General features: G+C 29.7%; 1 protein-coding gene across 1 annotated transcript in view; it reads left to right on the forward strand.

Moving 5' to 3' along the window:
* Positions 1-16,963, forward strand: part of LOC100570116 (neuropeptide Y receptor type 2) — a 47,841-nt gene extending 30,878 nt beyond the window's left edge. The window contains exon 4 of the mRNA XM_003241210.4: positions 15,646-16,963. Within this exon, the coding sequence (XP_003241258.1) occupies positions 15,646-16,107 (462 nt within the window). The 3' untranslated portion in view covers positions 16,108-16,963. The remainder of the gene's footprint in view (positions 1-15,645) is intronic.
* The last annotated feature ends 7,541 nt before the right edge of the window (positions 16,964-24,504 follow it).

Raw genomic sequence — 24,504 nt, forward strand, 5'->3', positions numbered from 1 at the left:
GTTTAGATGAGCGGAGTGGTGTGGTACGGGATTACCCCGCGAAATGTTTTTCCACTTCTCCGCTCATCTAAACTTTGAATATTTATAACTCATAAACTACTCGCCCTAAATTCGATTTTCATGTATCAAAATACTAAGAAAAATATTCCGCTTTGGAATATAAAATTAAAAACGTTGTTTTATAAGTGACTTGAAACTATGTAAAAAAATATTTTCAAAAAAATTTACACTTTTTCAAATAATGAGTGTTCAATGATAAAAAAATCACCCGGTATACCTAATATAGCTACTCTAACGTCTCTGCTGTAGTTGCAATTCGATAAATCTCGTCTCACCAGTTCCACTTTTAAGTTCCTAGACAATATTACCTATATACCTATTATAAAAATACTTCTATACGAGCATAAAGTATAAATAATAATATATTAAATGAGCAGAATTTAACACTGGAATAACAGACGCGCGTGCCGTGTCAGAACGGAATGCTACAGCAGATGAATAGTATATTTATATACAATTTACAATATATATAATAATTAGTGCTCGTCTAACGAGACAATTTATACGAATTTTATTGCAGTCGACCTTTTGTTTGTTATTAATTGCGTCTGGTCTTGTACGGTGCAGAAAATTATACGAAAAACAGATGTAATGCAGTCATAAGAATCTTTATTGCAATCCGGGCAACGTCCAAGGACATTTGGTCAATAATTGTCAACCACTCAACCCTAAAAATCATCTTTAAAATATTATGCACTCTTTCGTGCGAACATTTAAATGATAAGAACGTGATACAACAATTAAATATTTTATTGTTGATGTATCATTTTGAATTCTGAACGGAGCGATGAAAGTATTGATTTCACAATTAATTTTTTGTAGGTATTCATTTTTTTTCAATTACCCATTTATCGTTAAATAATTGTTCACTAGATCAAAAAACTTGAAAATTTAATACGAGATTCTTCATGAGTTGTTATGAGTGTAATATTAGAAAAAAAGTTGAGCGTAAATCCACAATAAATTTTTATGGGCGTCTTTAAGTAGAATTTCTACGACATTGGATATTCACTCGTAAATTAATGATTTCTCATCATCGAACGATATTAATATATTATTACTGTTGAAATTAAAAAAAATAATATCGTAGATACTTCAAATTTTCACCTAGTGTATTTATTACCATTTTCCATAGATAGATGATAACATCTTAAAAATTAGTCAACTCTTTTTTAGCTATTTCTAGACATTTTTTTTCTATAAATATCGATAAAACAATGTTAGCTGGGTAGTGGGTCAAATAGTTTGAAAATTATATTATTATACAAGGTCCCTCAGAAATTTTTATAGTAGGAATAACTAAAAATATGAAATATAGGCACAATTTTTTTTTATATAAGCATATACATTTCAAATTTTGACAAAATTCATCATAATCATACCAAAACTTGGAAATTATTTTGTAGTTAAAAATCTGTGAAATTTTTAACTTTTATAGCTAAATATTGGAAATTTAAAACAATGTTCCACATAATTAGTTAATATCGTAACCAAAAATATCTAAAAATACATTAGGTAACACAGTTTATTTTTATAGACATTTAAAGTTAATATTTGGACGAAATTAGATATATTTAAACGAAAAATAACGATGTTAGTTATTTAGTTGTAATTCAAAAACATTATTCTTGGGGACTCGAAACTTTTACATATATTATAAATTGTATTATATAGAATGACCTTTTCAAAATAATAAGATTAATTTTAAGCTATTACCTATTCATAACACGAGTCCATGAAACTATTCACACTGTTCTACCCGTCTACGTTAAAGTGGTATTGACTCAAAAGTTAATACCTAACAATAATAATATAACATGATAGAAATAATATACATTATAATAATTAATATAATAAATGCAATGTTTTCAGAAAAAAATAAATAAACCTGCTGTAATATTTTTAGTAAGATATAAGTTACTTTAATAAAACGTTTTTCTTTGCAATATTCTACCTTTTAAAAATATATTTATTAAAATCATTCAAAAATTCAAAAACGATATATCATTCTAAAAAGTAAGATCTGCTTTGAGTTTTCGATATAATTATATATAATATAGGGAAACATAATATAGTGCATAAATATATAGAATATAAGTGCCACGAGAAAGATTTGAGCTGCGTTTGTCAATAATTGTAAGACCATCTCCATTATAACATCAGAAATTATAATGTGTACAATAATCAAAGATAAAATGTCTTTTAAAATAAAATATTTAAAACTATACCGTGGTGGATACTATTCGAGTCCTGCACTTTGAAAATATTCAATATATAACACATTTTAAAATTATTGAATCCCACGGTGCTCGGCGACAGAGTTGCGATGAATAAAACATCACTCTACACCTGCACCCGACCGCAAAGACTATTCTTTAATTCTTTCGCTGCACAATCGAGTATTATAATATACCTTTGTGTATTTTATATATACGACCTTCCCTACATTATTTGCGAAGAATCAAACACTCATTTTTCCATAAAATGTTATAATTTTATTTTAAGTATATTTATATAAAAAATTATTTTGTCATTATAAAAAAAAAATTGTATACAATCAAAACTAAATAGGATTGAAGTGCAAAAAATATTATTGTTGACTATAAAAGCGTTTAAAATTAAAAACGATAAGTTTAAAAACATGTCAAGTGTGAAGGCTATATTGATTTTACCAGTACCTATATTAGGAAATGGGAATAATGAAAGCAACTAGGTACTATATAGCTTACTAAAAAGAATCAAAATCTTTCATTCTCAATAATATAAATTGTATATTATATAATTTAACACAGATGGACGGCAGTCAATGATTATTTACAAATTCTGACATTGAATGTACCTATAATTCATATATTAATATTATAACATTATTCCGAATTTCCTTCAAAGACGACCTCTTCCCCCACCAAAAATCAACCCAATATCCATCATACAGCACTTGCGCTTATTGTAAATCATTTAATAAAAATAAAAAAATATTATAATATTAATTATATCGCCGTTTATTGATTTGTCATCGATGGATAATTTGTGACTCGGTCGCCTCGATGGGCGCAGCAGTTCCGTCGTATTAAATATTTCAACGGTGTTCCGTCTATTGTCATTGATTAATAAATGCACAAACAAAAATACATTGCCAATTTTTCAAATTTTTCTCTTTTCGTAACACATGCTTCTATTGTACCTTTATTACTTTTGTATACATTTTATAATATATTTAGTATAAAACGTCAAATATAATGTATAAGCTATCATACAATTATAACTCTCTCGATTTAAATTTTTCTCAAATTTCTTTGAATCAATTTGGTTTTCTTATAATTGTGTTATACTTAACAACTAATGTCAAAACCATAAACAATATAGAACATTATATCATAGTAATAAATTGATAAGTTACAATATAGGTAGTATATACCAACAAATTGTAAGGACAGACGGTCAGACACAGCGGGCGTATAATAAGGAATAATAATATATTAATAATTGTATATAGAAACCCTAAAATAAAGCTAGTTATTGATTATTATTACTATCCTTTTTTTATTAAAAAAAATTTTAATAGTTAAAAAGTATAAGTAAAGTTTATAAAAATTCTCATTTTTGTTTCTTTTATTTTTATTTAAATTTTAAATAAATTTTTAGTATAAAACATATTATTTTATCTGTATCTAGCTATATTTTATCCAGGTACAAAATATGAACATGTTTTTAAAACTTATTCCAATAAAAAAATTTTAAATTGAACTAATAACTTGTTTAAAATTAAATCTATAGTAATATTACACAACTATGATGTGTACTATAATATCTTTAATTTTATGATGAATAAATCAATACATAAGATCGAAGATTTATACACTCCTTATTCGCAAAGTATAGTAGGAAATTTATGTTTTATTATTGTACATTAAATATAATTTTAAAATAAAATGGTAACACGGTCACTATACCACATAAATCAACATAAGTTGACTTGTGGGTGTCTGATACCCATAAGACACTTAGAAAAAAAAACTGTTGTCAAGTATACTAGATGTAAGAATGAGGACTATAATATATTACTAAATAGGGTATTCTGACACCTGGGTTTTTCTAACAACCACACAAATTATATGATTTTTTTATTTTATTTTCCGATTTACTAGAGGATTCAAAATTCGACTCCTGCAAGTCATGAACGAAAAATATTATACATTTTACAGCCACAACGATGAAATCGTTTAATCCATAAATTCAAAAATTTCTTAAGTCTTTTAACCAATTAGAGAATTTTATTCAATTAGAGACTTCGACGATAGTGAACGATGTAACGATGTGACTGCTTATATTACGAAACTACAATCGACCAAAAAAAAAAAATGGTCGCCCCAAACAGTTTTCGTCTCTAGGTCCTAGGCTAGGAATAGGATAATGGCCATGGCCCACGACCAATGAAGCAACACAAACTAGTATAATTACGTATATTGAAGCATATACGCGACTCAATTGGTTTCACATAAATTGTAACACAGCTGCAGTGTATAATCAAACGACATAAATAGTTACACCCCCACAATTGTTTGGGCTCCATTTGAACTCCCATTTAACAGTATAATTTATAATTAACTTTAGACAATTACTTAACATAAACATGATAAAATTTACTAAACTACTCGAATTTTTTTATATATGGTTAACTGGCAAGTATACATTAAGAGGACGGCTCACACACATATTGTCTCCATCTTGGAAATGGTATCCGGACATTCCCCCCCCCCCCCCGGATGTTTTCGGCGTAGTAGGACATATTCCCCCCGATAAATTTTTGGATGCGGACAATTTCCCCCTGTTTTTTTTTTTATTTTTAATTATTTACCAATTAATAATAAATTTGTGTTTAGCAATTCTTATTTCGCTTAGTTGATCTTAATATTAGAGTGAATTTATCTATTATTAAACTACTATGTAACAGCATATATTATGGTTTTTTCGACATTTTAATTTTGAAGTTAACACCTAATAAGTTGAGTCCGGATTTGTATGTAAAAACATATTTTTAACTAGGGTAACTAACGACGGGAGTAAGAAATGTTTGTGTTTCATAACCTGTAGAATCTATCAAAAAAAAAGTTTTTTTTTGCATATTAGTGTATAATTTTATTTAGGAGAATATTTCAGAATATTTTAGGTTATGTTACATATTAAAGAATATTTTAGCATATTTCCGCTATATTGGATTATATTAGAGAAATATTTTCGAGTTTTTAATTTAGTTCTAATTTTTATTCACCGATTCGGTAATTTCCTGTGATAAATTATATTATTGTTTATCATAAACAATTATATTTTTATACTGATATTTCACTAAAGAGGCCACGATATACCAATAAATAATAATAGAATATAATATACTACACGATGTCACGTCGTATCTATTATCTTAAATTATTATTACTATATAATACGATTAAGACGTGGACCAGTTTATTATATATCTACATGCCATAGTTAAAAAAACAAGAATTTTTTTATGAAAGTAGATCAAAAGTCGATTATTTTAATGAAGAATTATGCAGAAGCTTAAAATATAATATTTTTGAAAATTAATAACAATCAATATTTTTATTTTTATAATATTCAGGGTATATCAATTCATAAATTGTTACTGCATATCAACATCATATTTCGAACGTTTTACCAGAATACAAATCTGGACTCTAGACTTATAAGCTTGTAAAACGTATTCCTTCATACTGTAGCGGTCACTGTCATTGTGTCATTTAAATATTATGCAATTGTATGTATATAATAGAAATTATTATAAGCGTGCATAATTCCATTGTATATAGGTTCATCACATATATATGTGCGTGCAATGGTTGTATTATCGAGAAGTGATTGTAAATTTTAATACATAGAAAAAAAATATTTAAGTAATATATTCATGTACAAAAAATATGTCATCGCCTCCCATTCCCCCCCCCCCCCCCATAAACATAAGCAAATTACGCAACTGGTGACTCACTTACGCCGGTGTACAGGTAACGATGACGACGGCGCACCGGTCGTGACATGACATCACACGTGATTGTAAATTAATAGTTATTATTCTGTTTGAGCACGAATTATGGAATGACGGGAAATCAGAATCAAACCTATAAAAAATACACATACACGCGATTTAGATCATTCTAGTGAAATTTGCGGTTAAGCCATATAATATTATACTTTTTCGTAATTATTGCTATGTACCCTGCATATACGGGATGACCCAATAGGTGAACGTTGGACACTCATTATTTCAGAAAACAATTGAGTTTTGTTTGAATATTAATTCTTTTACACAATTTCAAGTCATTACAAAACTATCTTTTTTACTATATTTTATGTTTTTTTTTACTGTCTTGAACGATCAGCATACATTTTTATTTTTCATGTGTACTTAAGTATTTCGATCTAAAACAGCAAAATTTCGGACAAGTACCCAGTTTATTAGTCATAAATTATAATTATTTTTTAAGTTTAGATGAGTGGATTAGTGATCTAAAATTTTACGAGTAACCCAGCACCACTCCACTTTTCTCGAATAAACTTTATAATACCTACTTACAACTCATAAACTACTCGTACAAAGATTTTTATACATCAAAGAAACTACTCTGAAAATATTCTGCTTTGGAATTAGAAATTAAAAATGCAGGTTGTCGTTAATTAAATTATAACTATAAAAATAGTAAAAAAATATATTTTTCGCTTTAAAATTATGCAAAAAAAAAATTGTTTTTCAAAGTGTTGATAGTTTTTTAAACAGTGATAGTGTCTTACGATAAACGGATCACCCGATTATAATATTTATATTCAATAATGTAATAACATAGCATTTCTATAATATAATATTATTTCTTCAACCTACACCATCCGGCCCTCCGGCCGCATACGATATCATTATTATTTCCGTTGTGCAACTGCATCCGAATATGATATGAAACAAAGCTTAAGTATAGGTTTTAGCGCGTAAATATTATAGTTTCTACTGATGGTCTTTCATTTCAACACGGTCATGATAATATTATCTAATGTAAATAATAAATATATGTATCACATTTTATTTTTTTAGAAAATAGAAAAGAAAACATCGGGAGTAGATACATAATTTATATAACATGCAACGAGATTCTTATTTATCATAACAGTGAACGCTCATATTGTATTATTCCAAAAAATATTAAACCTTTTTTAAAAATATAATTATAATATAATACATGCAATTTCAATATGTTATAGTGCCCTTATTTTTTTGTCGGCAAAAGCAATTTGGGGGGCTGAGCCCCTCCAAAAACATGTATTTAAATTTTATTATTAAACCCTTCATTATTTATCTAATCTACAAAATTCAGTAGGTAAACATTGTTTGAATTATTCGTATTATTCCGTGTTCGTATCCACATTAAATTTCAGATCCACCCACAGATCACAATATAGTCGTGGCCGACTGTTAACTGCCGGTAAATTGTTACGATTGTTGTGATATTAAGTTTGTATAGCCCTTCAATTCGAAGTAAATTCGTATAGTAACCAATTTTAAACAAATAGAAACCAAAATATAAATAGGTTACCAAGTTTTTTTTAACCATATTCATGTATGGGATTATAGCTTGATTTGTTGTATTACAATTTTAAATACGTTTCGGAACCGGGAATTGAGAACGCTCGCAAAGTGAACTTTCCTAACATGTTTAATTCCTCGACACAATTTTTTTTTAATTGAAAATATTAACATTTAATAATAATTAATAAGCTAAAATAATTATTCCCGAGACAAAAGTATTTTAAATCTTGTTTCTATGAACATGCTATGTAGTGTTGGAAATATACATTATAATTCGTCTCTGTGTCACAGCATTATTATTATCTCTGTATTATTGTAACAACGAACACAATACGAATAATTATAATTTTAATATTATTCGAAAAGTTATAACGCACTTTTTTATGTACATATATAATTTGTATATTAACATAGTGTACCTATAACAGCATCTATGATCATGTCGAATATCGCTGCAGAATACATCGTCCGAAGTCGAGATTCGCTCACCGTCCGCCGAATCGATCGCGTTGTACCGAGTTTTTACCGAGCTAAGAAATGGCCCGAGCTGCAATATATCGTGTTGACAAGTCGCGGTGAGTCCGCCGGTCCGGCGATCAAGCGATACAGTTCAACGCCGAACGTCGCGGTGCAGGCGGCTTCTGCGGGTGATGCATTCGGTATCGATTCACCGTCTTCCCGCAGCGATTCGATGCGAACGACTTCGGTCGAGCCGTTCAGTGGCCGGCCGGCCGAAATGGTCGCGGCCACCGGTGTCAAGATCGAGCCGCTGCGGGTTTGGCCGGCCGAAGCGGACGTGCAGCAGTCAAGCGGCGTTCTCGCGGACCCGCCGTCGTAGTTCGATGCCGAACGTCGCGGCGCAGATTACTTCGGCCCGCATCGGGTACGTCCCGGCGCGAGTTTCGACCGAGACGTCCGAGTTTGAAAACGGCCGAGCTAAATCTCACGCGCATACAGCTGCAGCGCACGCGAGTTTGCTTCAGGAGCCTGTATAATTCTCCGCCGGTGCGATGGAACATATACCCGGTGACCGCCGCCGCGGTTATAGGTACCCGAGCGCCGTTCAATGTGGAAACGGACGAAGCTATTCGTCCGACGCTTATTAGGTACTTTGCGTTTGATATCAATCATTAGAAAAATGGACCCTGCTCAATCGGATATCACCGAATCGGGTTGCAGCCGTTCGATCGCTATAGTTGAAAAAAAAAGTTATACCTAGATTATAATATAAGATTGTTATACTGCTAATCCTATATTATGATTTGCACGAATAAACGTTTTGTTATGTTGCCTATTCAACTGTCTTTTATTTGACATTTTATTATATTATTGATTGTTATTAATAAACGCGTCAACATGCTAGTGGAAAATTAATTTTTGCGGCTTGTGAAAATTGTGACTAAATAGTTGTAGGTACACTGTAGGTACGCAGGTATACTTTCGGTTTTCTTTTCGCAACATGTTCTTTTTATCGGCATTTAAAGAAAAACAACATAAGCGTATCTAGAAAGCTACTCGATATTTTCCACTTCGAAGACAATTTATAAACCATAAATATATATTAATATTTAATAAGTAACCATTAATTATATAATATATACCTATATAGTGGGGATTAGATAATTTTTACATTTTATTCATTTCTATGGTGATAAACAAAACGTTAGAAAAATAAAATATCTGTACCCAGCCAATAAACTTATTTATATTAAAAACCGAAAAAAATTGAAAAGTCAAAAAACTTCTTTAAATAACTAAAACATTTTTGTCTTGTACAAAAAATGTATGCCTGATCAAATCCCTTGCCCCACCACTATTTTACCATTAATTAGGACATCATATACGTGCCTAACTAAATATAAATTTTACAACTATAATTATACGAGTATAATATTGTATACTTATATTGTTATGCGTCGCTCAATCACTCGTAAAGTCATAACTCACAATATACAAAATACTAAATCCGTGTACCTAGATCGACTTACCAAAATTGCTGCGTGGCTGCGGTGCCGAACGTCTGCAACATCCTACGCGTAGGTATAATAATATAATATACCATCACGTGTTCCCTGAACTGAATTGATATCCAGATAGGAAATATATTATTATACTTAAAAGAAATTGCCCACCCAACCCCGTCATCTTCTTCTTGTCACATCGTGCGCCAACAATGGGAAACAAACGGTATTGTACTCGTGGCTCGCTATTATTATACACTCGTAGTCGCTACTTTTAAGCATTTTGTAGGTACATTGTATGCGGTGTATATTGGTATATTACAATATTACATAAAATATACCATCGCCGGAGCTCAGTAAAGGTTGAAGTCGCGCGTGTAACTATTGTATTATTTTTGGACGTAATACAGTGTATATTACAATATCGTATCTTACCTACATGTGCGGTATAGGTACCTAAATTATATTAAGCGCACGTGGTGAATATATAGGTACGACGAGCGCGTGGCACTGAACTAAATACATGGAATGCGTAATGTGTATGATTCTCGTATAGTATTATGTAAAATGCGGGAGCCACCATATGCATTCCAATTTGATTTTTAACATTAATATTATGATGATGTTAACGATTTTCATAGATGACATTAAATTTCACCATGTTTTTCCTAGACTCGGAATGCATATTATGGCGACTTCCTATCAGGACCATATTTTGAATAATACACGTGATCCATGTATTTAGTTCAGTGGCGCGTGGCTTTTGCTAGCATGAATAGTCCCCCAAACCAGGGACGGATCCGAGGGGGGGGGGGGGGGTGGCTAGAGGCCCAATCCCCCCCCAGACATATTTTTTTATAAATATAAATATTATATATTAAATAACAAATAAACAAAAACAATAATTTATTTATCACATTTGATTACCTACTATTATGACAACATTTTTAGTAAAGTATAATATTTTATTATAATTGTATTTGTGTTGTAAAAAAATTGTTGAGGCCCCCCCTTAGATCTTTGCTATGGGTCCGTGCCTGCCCCAAACCCGACTGTAGTAGGTATATAAAGTGTAGCTAATACTAGTGGCGAACGTATCATAATATGCTCGAATTATGATTGTCCCGTAAATATATTTTGTTCAATTATGATGTTACCTACATGTACTACACGTAAACTGATTTTGTATGCATTTTTTTCCTGACAATCTGCCTACATGGCTAGGCGAATGCGGAATGATGGATCTACATCCGGTCGGGTCTGCTTTATCTGAACGCAAACATTTTAAATACTATAATATTATATTGAAATAGTTTTAATTTTCACGCTTTATGACCCAACAGATAAAATTGTACTGATATTTATAGACAAAATAAACTAAAGAAATTTAATTTTGAAAATAAACAGCTCAAAACGAGTCGAAATATCTTGAAAATTGTATGTTATATAGAAAGTGCAAATTCAGTGAACATTTCATGTATCTATGGACATTTTTAGAGTTACAAACACAAAAAATTAAAATAAAATATACTCATCATTGTAAAATCAATACATTCATCGCTCCGCTCAGAATCTAAATCATTCTCAAAAACTTTATTTTTTGCGGAGATAATAAGTTTTTACTGTAAAAATCATCATCCTAAAGTATAAACTATACAGTTATTATACCTATTTATATGCAGTTATAACTTATAATAGTTATAATATTTAATATAGGATACATTTTCGTAAAATGCCTGTATAATAATGAATTAAGCACAACATTTATGATTTATCATAGGCAATATCAATAATTATTTATTTATATTAAACAATAAATGATATATAATATAAAAACATGAATAGATTCTACCACAGTCCAGACATATACATATTAAATTATTACATTGAATATATATATATATATTTATACATATATCTATTATATATCTGTAATTATATACTACATACATAGTACAGTATTATTAAATATATTAATTGTCATCTAAAATTTTAAATATCAAAATATAAATTATAATTATACCCATTTTCCTTTTCGCTATCAATATCTTATTTATACTTACGACCTATATAAAAAAAAATATGCCCCCACTTAATTTTGGACGAGGGAAATGTTGTTCCAGTTACGGCCTTGCCACCCACTGCCACAACCCACAGAAAATTCCTGAGAATGCCTTTGCATGTATATTGTATATACACAGTATGAGGAGGCATACAAACGTGATAAGAATATAATATGCGGCTGGAACTATGATAAGTAATAAGTCACAGCTGAAGTTTTTGAAAGCAATATGATCGCGATATTCGATCGAGGATTTTCTACGAACGTGATTCTATATTTTCCGATGCATCTCGACGTCACGTTTTTTTTTATAAATATATATATATATGTGTGTGTATAGGTATTTATAGTAAAAGTAATAAACTTAAAACAAATAATCTGCGTGTTAGACGGATATATATAATATTTGTTATATCCATTATCCTGCAGTTTTTTTTTCCGCTGTTGAGGTAAAAACTCGGGGAAATTCATCCGTAATTACCTATACCTCTACCTGTTATGAGTGGAAAAACATAAAAATCCTTGTTCGATCCCTTCTTGTGTTACGCCTGCTGTAGACATACCACTATGTATATAATAATGGTACGACTTAGGTACACCATAAGCCATAACTATATAAATATACACGAATTGACAATAAACGTAATGCACGATATTTTGTATTTGAAATGTTATTTTTCTTCTTATTCGAGTCGTACAACACGTCGTATTATATAGTTGATAAGAATCGCGACAATTCTTTCGAATGCATCTATACAGTAGTTAATTCAGAACCGTGCCAGGGGGGGGGGCAAATGTTTAAATATGTATTTTTAATAGGGGTGCCAAATATTATTGCCCTGGGGCGCCAATGAAGGTTAGCACGGCCCTATATAACAGACAGTATTTATGTAGGTATTAAGATTTAAGATTGTATTATATTTTGTACCTATAGCATGTAATAATTTTCCGTTTGTCTTACGCGTCTTACGTACATTTAAAATATAATATTTTCATATCAAGCGTTTTAATGTACCTAGAAGGTTCTAAGTATTCGTTCACAAATACTAAACTATACAAAAATGTTATATTATTAAATTATACAACCTATAAAACTGATTACAATAATAATTTATAACGTAAAAAAAGTAGGTAGGTAAAACTCATCAGTGTTTACACTTTATACTCGATGGACGTAATTCAAACTTCTGTATGACACATTTTTGATTACAACTTAAAAATAAAACAAGGGCGTTCAATAGAATAATTATTGTTAAACAAGTTCTAATAATTAATTCTACGAAAACTGTGAATTTCGGTTTTTGTTGTTATTTGCTTGATTATTTTTTATGAAAAAACCTATAATACGATTTACTCGGAAAAATATTAATTGATATAAACATAATAAAATAATACTAGACTTCAAATTATTATCAATATAAAATTTACATGCTTTATAAATAAAAATTTTAAATATAAATACGTAGCAAATATATAAGTTACATTTTTAAAAAAGGGAGAAGTCAGTCAGTTGTAGGTATATTAGGTTTTAACTTCGAGTGTAACTCCTCACCGAGTAAGTTTATATCACCTTAATGACTAATGGATATGTTAAATTTGAATTAAATAACAAAATATAATTTCATACGTCATACGAAAAACCACTGTGAGGAGTGACGGTACGACAGTAAAGTTAGCCCCACAGGCTCGTTCGATCGACTACAAACTGATGTCAATATTTTAAAAATTAATTGCAAATAATTGTAAGTTGGATTTCGTAATATTTAAATTTATAAATTGCTACAAATGCCGTAAAAAATTATGTTTAACGGTTTGTCTAAGATATGGAAGTACTTATTATCTGTATTGCGTAGGTATAGTATTATTGTATTTATATCAATACAATAATGCGTTTTGGTAAACGAGCAATTATGCTGTCTTATCGAATAATTATATAAACATTTAATGTGGGTACAAATATACAAATTATAACTATTCACGTTTTAAAATTGATTTTATAGTTGAGTGTTAATACCGCAAAAAATAAGTATGGTAGCCGCTAGTGTACAATATTTATTTTTTTTATTAAATAATTATTTCTATACACCAAGTATTTTTACAATGTTAATTAATGGTTTACCAATAAGTCTGTAATATATACTTACAAGTTCCAATTAATACTGAACTATTTGAGCTAATTTTCTATAAAATATTGATAAGTGTATGACTATTGTAATGTTATTGGTAATTTATTAATTAATAATTATCAGGTAGTAATAAATACACAAAGCATTTAAATTATTGCATCAAATATTTAATAATACATTTTTGTGTTTTTATTTAAATCCTCGTTAGTGTATGAACGAGTAAATAACACAAAATCACTCAATATAATATATTAAAAATGAATTGAATTTTAACCTCTAGGAATAGGTAACTATAAAAAACATTGATATTTCGGAAAAATGTTGAGAGTTGAGTTCTTCTCTAGTCTCTAATTTTCCGAGAAAAATACATGCAATGCACTATTATATTAATTAATAGGCAGGTACTCATCGTACTACTAAACGCATTCACGTAACTTGATAAACGGAGGAGTCCGATGACAATCGTTTTGAGATTAAAAAAATGACCTCAAATGCTATTGAAAATGTAAAAGATTTATTTGAAATTCCCGCGGGAAAGAGTTTGTGAATTTTTGATACCCATAGTATAATATTGATTCAGAAGTTCCTCGCTGCTCGGAAGTTTATGAAGTCTATTGAAGTAGTTTCATCAAAAGTTTCAACCATCGATTATTTAATCGAGCTAGCAATAATGGGAAAACACGAATTTTGAAATGACGATATAATATAATATATTATGAACAATAGGTACCCTATAATTTCTATAAAATAATGTAAGTATAATATGCTAAAATGTCATACATTTAAAGATGCTTGATTACAGTTAAAATTATATTTTGCTAATCGTATTTTAATGTGTAGAACTGGCGGTTTATTTACAAAAGATATTAATAAAGTTTTATATACCTATACAAAGCAACCGATCTCTAAAAATATTTGCATTTTACTCATTTTAAAATTCTGATGAATAAAATATTTGCTTACTAGCAATGATTATATTAATATAGTTATATAATATATTTAAATTACATTAAAATTAAATAAATCCAGGTAACTTACAATTTTAAAACTCTCGAATTACACACATTTCGTAGTTTTGTCCAACGTGGGATGATGAACGTAATTATGGATTCATGTTTTTGTGAAAATTTGCACAATTTGTAGGTACCTATAGTACATAGTAATATTAAATAACACATAATTTGTGGCTTTCATTTCGGGATTTGTCGTGTTTGCTAAGAATCAGAATTGAATCAATACAATTATTAATCGTTATACCTCATTTTTTTATTTTCAAACAAAGGTTATAATGCCATCTGCAATATAAATTAACAAATGATTTTCTATTTACCTTACGAGTTAATGGAAAAACTTAAATCTCCCGGGAAAAAATGTAATAGAAATATTTCAGAACTAATAATGTTCTATATTTATTAGAATTCATAATATATATTATTTATAAGTTTTTTTTTTATACACGCGTACAAATGTACCTATACATTTCAACAATTATTATTGTTTAGGTACCTACTATACTTACAGTTGCGGATAGCTCTTCTGCTGGAAATGTTTGTTTTATCGACTTTTCATAAAACAACAGCCATACTAATTAATATTAAATATATTAGATTAACAGTAAATACGCATAGATACATCGGGTGGATATCCGTAGATTTAAGTGCTTTGAGATTCAAAATTTGAAAAAGTATCCACTGCTTAAAGTATATAATATTATCTCAAGCCCGCGTCTAGTTGAATATAGTTAATTAATTAAGTGTATAAATATATTTGGTATATTAAATTAATTTATCATAGTTGATAATAATATTATCTAATCCGATGACGTGACGCTTCTTTGGTCGACAGGTGTTGGTGCGGCACGAGGAGCTCCGGTACAGGAAACACGTGCGCGTGGTACGCGTGCTGCTGATCAACGTGATCGTGGTGCTGGTGATGTGGCTGCCGATCACTGTCGTGATGTGCCTGATCTACGTGGACGGCAGCCGGGACACGGAGGACACGGGCTACTTCCTGCGGTCGCATCACTTCATCATGGGCCTGCTGTTCGCGCTGCTCAACACGGTCGTCAACCCGATCCTGTACGGCGTGCTGTCCGAGAACTTCCGCAAGTGCTTCGCCCGGCTGTGGTTCATATCGAAGCGCCGGCGGGCCATGCACAGGGAACTGCTGGACAACGCCAGCAAGGGTGCCCGGACTCCCAGCAACGGCCACTACAACTCGACACTGCAGCCCGGCAGTTCGGCGTCCGTGGTCGAGCTGCCGGTCACCGCGGTCGCGTCGTCGTCCGCCACCAACGAGTGTTGGTGAGGTACCGATGACGCCCGACCATCACGTCCGCGAGGCCGGAACGGAACAGAACTGCAGTCACATAAAATGTCATTATTATTATTATTATTGTAGTTGATTATTGTAATATCGTAGGTACTCTATTAAATATTATGACTTATAACATATACTACCCCTTATTTGTTGTAAAATAATAATATGACGTAATATTATGCGTAGGTAATTGTATTATTAGCGCAATAGAACATAATATTTAGGTTGCAAGTAGGTAGGTATGTGTACATATTATATTGTATACAGAAGACACCACTTTACCTCCAACACTATAACCGACCCATACCTCCCAGCCCCATACTCGATCAACACATACCTGCCTATATAGGTATGTGTGTGGATTAGGTCAGGTTAGACCTCGATGATGCCTAACCTGACCCGGTCACTTATAAGTAAGGCCCGGAACTTGATGCATTTGCATCTTTTATTCTTATGATTATACATTCGCGAGGCTCGTCTTTACAGAAATTTGAAATATTCAAACAAAAATATTATAAAATTTGGAATATAGAATTTAATGGTACAATTTTTATTTTGAATTTTTTACATTTTTAGGGAATGCATTGCTTTACAGTGATCTTTTAGTATTTTCGGTGCATTATATACTATTTTGTACTTTTTTTTTACATATATTTGCATTTTTCTTGTTGAAAGTTACACTTTATTGTAACACACTAACACATTAAGTTTCCATTAGCTTGTCGATTATCGACGTTCATTATCTTTTTCGTTTATTGTCGCAATCAACGATTTTTTAAAAAAATAAACTGTAGGCAGATACTATTTTAGGCCCGGCCAATCAGAAAAAATAGAAACTATAAAATCAGAACCTATTTCCAACTGCAAAAACTATTTTTGTAGACTCCTTCGAGAGTAAAATTTTTTTAAGAGCACCTATAATAATTACAATTTATGATACATGAATTGTATATTTGTATAAAACGTAAATTTTGTATAACATAAATTTTAAAAATTTCAAGTCATTATAAAGTTATTTTTCGTATTATTGTGGTCATTTTTTAAGTCATTTTGTGATGTTTATAAGTCATTTTAACATTTTTTTTTTGTGTGCATTTTTTAAAGATTTTTAGGTCATCAAGTTACCGGGCCCTATACTTATGAGGTATTATAGCGTAATGTGCTCATAATTTAGTTCCCGATAAACAGCCCAGAGTAAAGACAACCCCCCCCCCCCCAATCCCACCCATTAAGCATGCCATGACATCGGATGATCTCACTATAATAATTTAATGTTATGATAATATTATTGTAATGTAAATATTATTATAAATACGATATAGACTTATCTTATACATACCTATAATAATAATATTGTAGGTACCTAGGTACATAATAATAATATATGTATTAGTTATTAGTATACCTACGACCTATACCCGTTATTCCGTATTTGTCATACGTTTATTGATTGCTGTCATTATCACTATTATTATAACTGTCCTATTGATATATATCGTATATTTTTTAGTTTTATAGTCATACATTTTTTTTTGTATTTGTACCATAAAGTTTTTTATCTATATAATATGTTTCTATCAAAGAAAGCACTACCTACAATATATTACTATATCTATGTGACTAGGTATTTATTTTTTAGATTAGTGTATAGTTATTTAATAATCGGAGTAAAATAAGCAAACGTGGGAAACGATGTACCAAAGTGATTTTTTTTTATGATTAATATGTTATTTTTACGAATACCACGTGTTACTCAATATAATTACGTTATTATTTGTTATCTATATTATCCATATTGATTTTTTTACGAAATTATTCTGAACATTTGTATAAGAGACACACATACACTGATACACATAAACAGTTGTGAATATATTTTAAGCAAATTAAACCATGACTTGTGTAATTCTTACAGTAGCCTTTTACACTTAATATGAAACAAAAACTTAGTTTATAAGAAGTATAATTTACATTTTTTATTTTAAAGTTAGGCTTTACCAATATTTAAGCGAAATTTATTTTTTCAAATCAACGTTGGTCTTAACTCTACATTAGTACCCGATTAATTTTCGATTATTAAGCTCATTATTTAAGTGATTTCATAGCCTCAGACTACGCTCTTACATATAACATTGTTTCATAATAATCAATATTCATAATTTATTGATGTGTAAACACTATACGTCTTTTCTTGACCTCTCCCACAAAATGTATAGTTGTAAATTGTAATAATTTCGATCAACAGCAAACGATCGAAACTAATTGACCAATTTTAATAAAAGTTATAGGACGTATCGATAAATTCCTTGGACTTCAAGGGTGTTTTTGCCTTTTTTTCAACCTCATAAATGTTTCAATAATTGTTGGTATAGGGTGGCTTACACATGAATAGGTTAATAATTATTATTATTTAAACCAATAGCAACCAATACTAAACAATAAATAATAATAATAATAATCTCAAAATCCCTGTTTGAGAACTTCCTAGGGTTGGACCTCTCATTTACCTATTTCGTAATAATGTAGCAGTTATATTCTTCCCCGAGGTCTAATCTATCTCTGTACCAAATTTCATCTCAATCGGATGAACGGTTTAGGAATGCATTAATGACACAGGTGGTAGTCGGGTACAAAAATTGTTTGTCTTTTAAATTATTAGAACTGACTCATTTACATGGCATATTTTTTAATTTTTTTGTTTTTACAAGTTAGCCACAATGTTCGTATTACACGAAAAACTTTTAGATGTTTACATATAAAAAAAATTAAATACTGCCTGGCTATTTGGCTCTCAACTTTTTTGTTTAGTTATATACGTCTTATATATATTATCGATACGAAATTGACTAGCTATGGCGATAAGCCTCATTAAAATAAGTAGGTACCTATGTAGTAGGTAGGATTGAAAAAAGTCATGAATCATGATTATAACATCTTTGATGTTATGTCGTATGGGCAAATAACTAGTTAATACAATTTAATAATATTAAATCTATCTTTCATGGCTGAATTATATTTTTTGAGAGACTATACCTGTGTATATTATAACAGTGAGGGTCCCTAGTAAAAAAGTTAAGCGACTGCGAACTTATTTAATTGGTAAACTAAAATCACCATACAAGTAGTATAATATACAAACATATAATAATATTATATTATATTATATTACAAGACTATAGTTTTGGTTTTGTCGTTTAAAAATGTAAGAACAACCCCCCGCCAACCACCATCAATTATACTCTTCCGTCATAACATACCGTGAACTACAAACAAAATCACCTACCCCTATGGATTAATTTGGTTAATCAATAATTTAGCTTAATATTTAAACAACTAATTAGTAACTTTTTTATGACATGCTTTAATTGATTTTAGCATGGCATAGTTGTAAGTGAAGAGTGGGCGTTTTGGAAGGAATTCAAAACGTTTCGAAGAATCGTCTAATGTATATAAAATTAATTTAAATAACATAAAGATATTCGCATGATATCAATATGAATTACTCTAGTTAGTAGTTACACAACACAGAAATACATATTAAACTATACTTTCCAGTTTCCACCCTAATTGATTCCATAAAAAAATATCACCACTAAATTCCACAACATAAAAAATTATTTCAAAAAGTACCTATCTATGTTTTGGAAAATATTTTTATATTTTATATTTGTCACCTATGACCTTACTCGGCTTTGGTCGGGGCTATACATGGCATATTCTGCAGTGTTCTTCGTCGAATTAAAAATGCATTGGCTTATATCGGAGCAGCTATACACGACGGACGTAAAACGCTAGCCGACCGGCGTTGACACAGCTACCAATAGTATTTATGGTAAATAAATGACAATGCCATTGTCCATTGACGTAAATGATTTTTGATTACATCCATGTTTTCGAAAGTACTATAGGTATTCTATTTCTTAATAAACTTCTTTGATCCAGTACAACAAAACTGTAAACAATATTTAAAGTGAAACCTTTTAGTATAGGCCCCAGTTGACAATATTATAATATTATATACTATATTGTATAGGTACATCGTACATAGGTACATCATATATGTTTATAATATGTAACTACTTATAAATATTAATAAATTATAATTTGGTATCGATGAATTCACTTTTTTAATGAAACTCGATGACGAATATGGTAATTACTACATGAAAAATGAAAATTATATCTAATTAAAGAATTATCTATTATTATTTTCACATTGCAATGTTTTATAATTCATTACACATATCTATCTATATGATTAATTAAGTCTACTTAGAAACAAAACTAAAAACATTATATCATTATAATCATTATGAATAATAGAATTGTACATTCGTACATTTTGACGAGGTACCTACCTACCTAACGAAATCGGTGTTTCTATATTTTTTAAATACAAATTAACCACAATCTACGTAATGTAACGAGGAACTATTCACAATAGTGAATTAAATATTGTTATATCTTATAACCGAAATATGTTATATTTCAAGGTCACACCATAAAATATAATATTGTAAGCTGTAACATATAATATGAAAGCGTGTTGGATAATACTTTAAAATAAAACCCTCATTAACTCAAATTTTGTTAATTTTGGGAAAACAAATATTTTTAAATAATGTACCTAGGAACTTTTTTACTCTATTTAAACTCTATATTAAAAAAAAAAATAAATTATACTATAATATCTATTGCATATTAAACCAGTACAAAGCAATAGCCATAATTTTTTCACTTTAGATATCAGGCAAGGCTTCATGTTTTAATACAAGGTTATGTCCTTATTTATTCATTAGTCATAGGAACTTACATGCATTAGTCATTAAACTACCTACATTTTCAAAATCTATAGTCATTCAATTTTTGTTGAGTAAATTAAAATGTTTAAATATTCCTAGATACCTAATACTCAGGGGTTAAAGTGGGGGGACGCAAGGGGACTGAGTCCCTATCTCTGATGGTAGTTAAAAAGAATCCCTTTAAGTTTTAACAAATTAGGATTTTATACATACATGGAACGCTTAAAATTATATGGAGAAATTAGTCCCCTCTGGATTTTTTTCTTACTTTAAGCCCTGCTAATACTTTTTCAAACTAGTCTATAGCCTGGCTCCACATTTTATGAACATAAATATTTAGCATTGCATTTAAATTTATAATAATACGTCAGTACAAACTTAAGTGATTTTTTGCATCTGTTGCTGGCCAATTCCATACATATTTTACTTGTTTTTGAATTTTGCGATAGAAGGATTTCCGAGGGAATTTAAAAACTATAAGCTAGAAAGTTTAGGCTACCAAGTTACATTTTTGCAAATAAAAAAATTCGACAAGTTAGTTTTAAGTTTTTAACTATGAAAGGGATGGAAAAAATCTTTTTCAAGCACTGTTAAAGGGGCCTCGCTATGGCATTGATTTAAGGAGAATCATTTAGGCAATTTCTAATCTCGTCATCGCCACCCGTGATCTATGTGTAAGTTGTAAATGATTATTACTTATTAGGGCCAGTTGCACCGTCTCTGATTAAAGTTAACCAGAGTTTAATCGGCCGAATTTGCCCGATTAAATAACTGTTATCAGCTGATTAAGCTTAATCGAAGTATAACCGTAGACGGTGCAACTGGCCCTTAGTGTGTGTGGCGTCCATGCGGGTCAATACTCAATTGTAGCGGTACGGAGGGCTCTCACACGCATTGGCACGCACATGTCAGTAGGTATGTAATATTGTGATCATGAAAAAATGTTTATTTTTCACTCAAACATACGATTCTAATTCCAACAATACGTCGCAACGAATACCTCGATTTGCATTCTGACAAAATATTTATTTTTTTCCATAATATGTACGAGGGCTCGATCGAGGTACAGTTTTAAAATTGAATTTAGTTAATTAAATATTTAAGTTGGAAAATCCGAATTTTTTAAAATTTTTATTATAAAAATTAAAAATGTGGCTCGATCGTTCCCTTGTATATAGGTATTACGGTCAATCCTAATATTTTTTTAGAATAAAAATCGTCATAATTGTTGACACGTATCGTTGAAATTAGAAACAGTAGTTTTTGACAAAAAAGACGTGGTAATGAGGCCCCTTAAGTTACTTACATTTTAAAGGGGAAGGTATTGCAGTATTCTAAATTAGGATGACCATTCGTGTAAATGCAATGTAGATATTGAAAATGCTAATTTTTTTCTATCTTAGGTAGTAGCCAGTAGGTACCTACTGATGAGACCTGTTCCTGGCAATTACATATTATATTATATTTGACTTGTTTTTGAATTTTAAGTTGGAAGTATTTTTAAGTGAATTCAAAAAACTAAGCTGAAAAGTCTAAGGCACCATGTAGTATGTACTGCCCTACCAACAATGGGAATGGTAGTTATTATTGCCCATTTCATTAATGGTAACATTTCCCGATATTTGGATGATTGGAAGGTCAGATTGTGGATCGTGGATGGATGGTCAGTAGTACATTCTAGATTTTTAGCCTAGCGACAAATGTATTATTGGTTCTACAATGGTGTGTTTTTTTATTTGTCTGTCATTGACTTTTGGAGTAGAAAAAATGCTCCAATTTTCGACTTCAGCATCTTTTCTGTTAAAAAAAAACTAAAAAAGTGAATCTTGTTGGTGCTTTGAAGATGTAAAATTTGCAATTTGTTTTGGAAAGCTTCGGAAAAAACAAAAAAAAATGCAGAAAAATCAAAATGTTTACACGCAAAACTAATTTTTGATAAAATAGATATTATTTTTTTATGTTACTGAAAAACTATAATAACCATATTATATACTTCAAATTTTCACCAAATGTTAATTTGACAATTTTCCATACATGATAAAATTTTCGAAATATTTTGCCTCTTTTGATATATTTATAGATTTTTTTATAAAAATGTTTTCGATATAGATATGTATATATATAGATTTGTTATTTTTAAATAAAGGTACCACTTATTATTAAAAAATATTTTTAGGGATTCATACACTGCATACACCCATGGGTATGAAGTGTTCAAAAATTACCATGCTGCGTTTAATCACCAGGATTTCACTCATTTTCAATAGTTAACTGATATGGTTAATAATTATAATAATTTCGTTTCATATGGTTTTATTATAATATTAGTTTAAAAATAAACAGTTGTACCAATTTTCAAGTCTAAACTGTATATAATATATAATGCTGAAAACCAAATTATAAATACATTTTAAACAAACAAATTCTAACCTGTTGAATATACCTGGTAATCTTTTAACTTATCCTTTAATTTATTACGGCCTTACATTTAAATTCATCAAAAAAATAAATCAAATAGGAAATTTCTAATTATTAATCTAAATTTTAGTCTTTTGTCAAAAGATGCTCAGATTGAAATTTAATATTTTTATTTCATAAATAGCTTAAAACGTAATTCATTATATTAGGTACAGTCTTGTAAAGTATTCGAATAAATGTATTCAAATACGTATTCTAAATACTTTTATTTGTATTTTTTATTCATTAAAAAAATACTTTTTTCTGATCCAGAAAAATAGTTTTAAATTTGTGACAAGACATATTATAAATCATCAACATTAATTTTATCCTTTGAACGAAGTGTAATATTGGCCCATAGTATGATTATTTATATAAACACCAATGTGCTGTATCCCGTATAAGCCGTATCGGCCATATCATATGTGGTCAAAATTTATAAATTACTTATGAGTGCAATGTATTTTTAATTATTAATTAATAAAAATTAATTACCAACCATTCAAAAACTGACAAAAACCAGTTGTGAAAAAAAGTATTCTAATAGTATTCGAATATGTATTCTGAATATATTTTTTAAGAACTATTCGAATACGTATTCTGAATACCTTAATTCTCATTTATTCGAATATGTATTCCGAATACAAAATAAAAGTATTCTTTACAAGACTGATTACGTACCTATTTTAATAGTATTAGCTGTACAAGCTGAAAATATATTATTATTATTCGATTTTTGGCCATTCATTCTTTTTTTCGTTATATGAATATTTGAATCTTGCATGTATTGTTTTTTTTTCGATTTAATTTTGTAATATTTATTTTTATTAGCTTCTTGTAGTAATTCTTAATTGCTTTTTTACTTTGAGCCAATGAATTAACTAGATTCTTTTTCCTACTAGAAAAGATGTTTTCGTATCTTATCTAATCATTTTTACCATTTCAAAAGCTGAAAAAAAACATTAAAAATCACACATCATTGTAAAATCAAATCAAAATATTTGTCGCTCCTCTCAGAATCTAAAATGTTGAAATCGGGTTAGTAGTTTCTTAAAAATTAAATACATACATCTAGATAATAAAAAATACATTGTGGTGTAGGAATAAATATTAATTTTAAACAGCA

The sequence above is a fragment of the Acyrthosiphon pisum genome, chromosome A3, assembly GCF_005508785.2.
Source record: "Acyrthosiphon pisum isolate AL4f chromosome A3, pea_aphid_22Mar2018_4r6ur, whole genome shotgun sequence".
NCBI lineage: Eukaryota > Metazoa > Arthropoda > Insecta > Hemiptera > Aphididae > Acyrthosiphon > Acyrthosiphon pisum.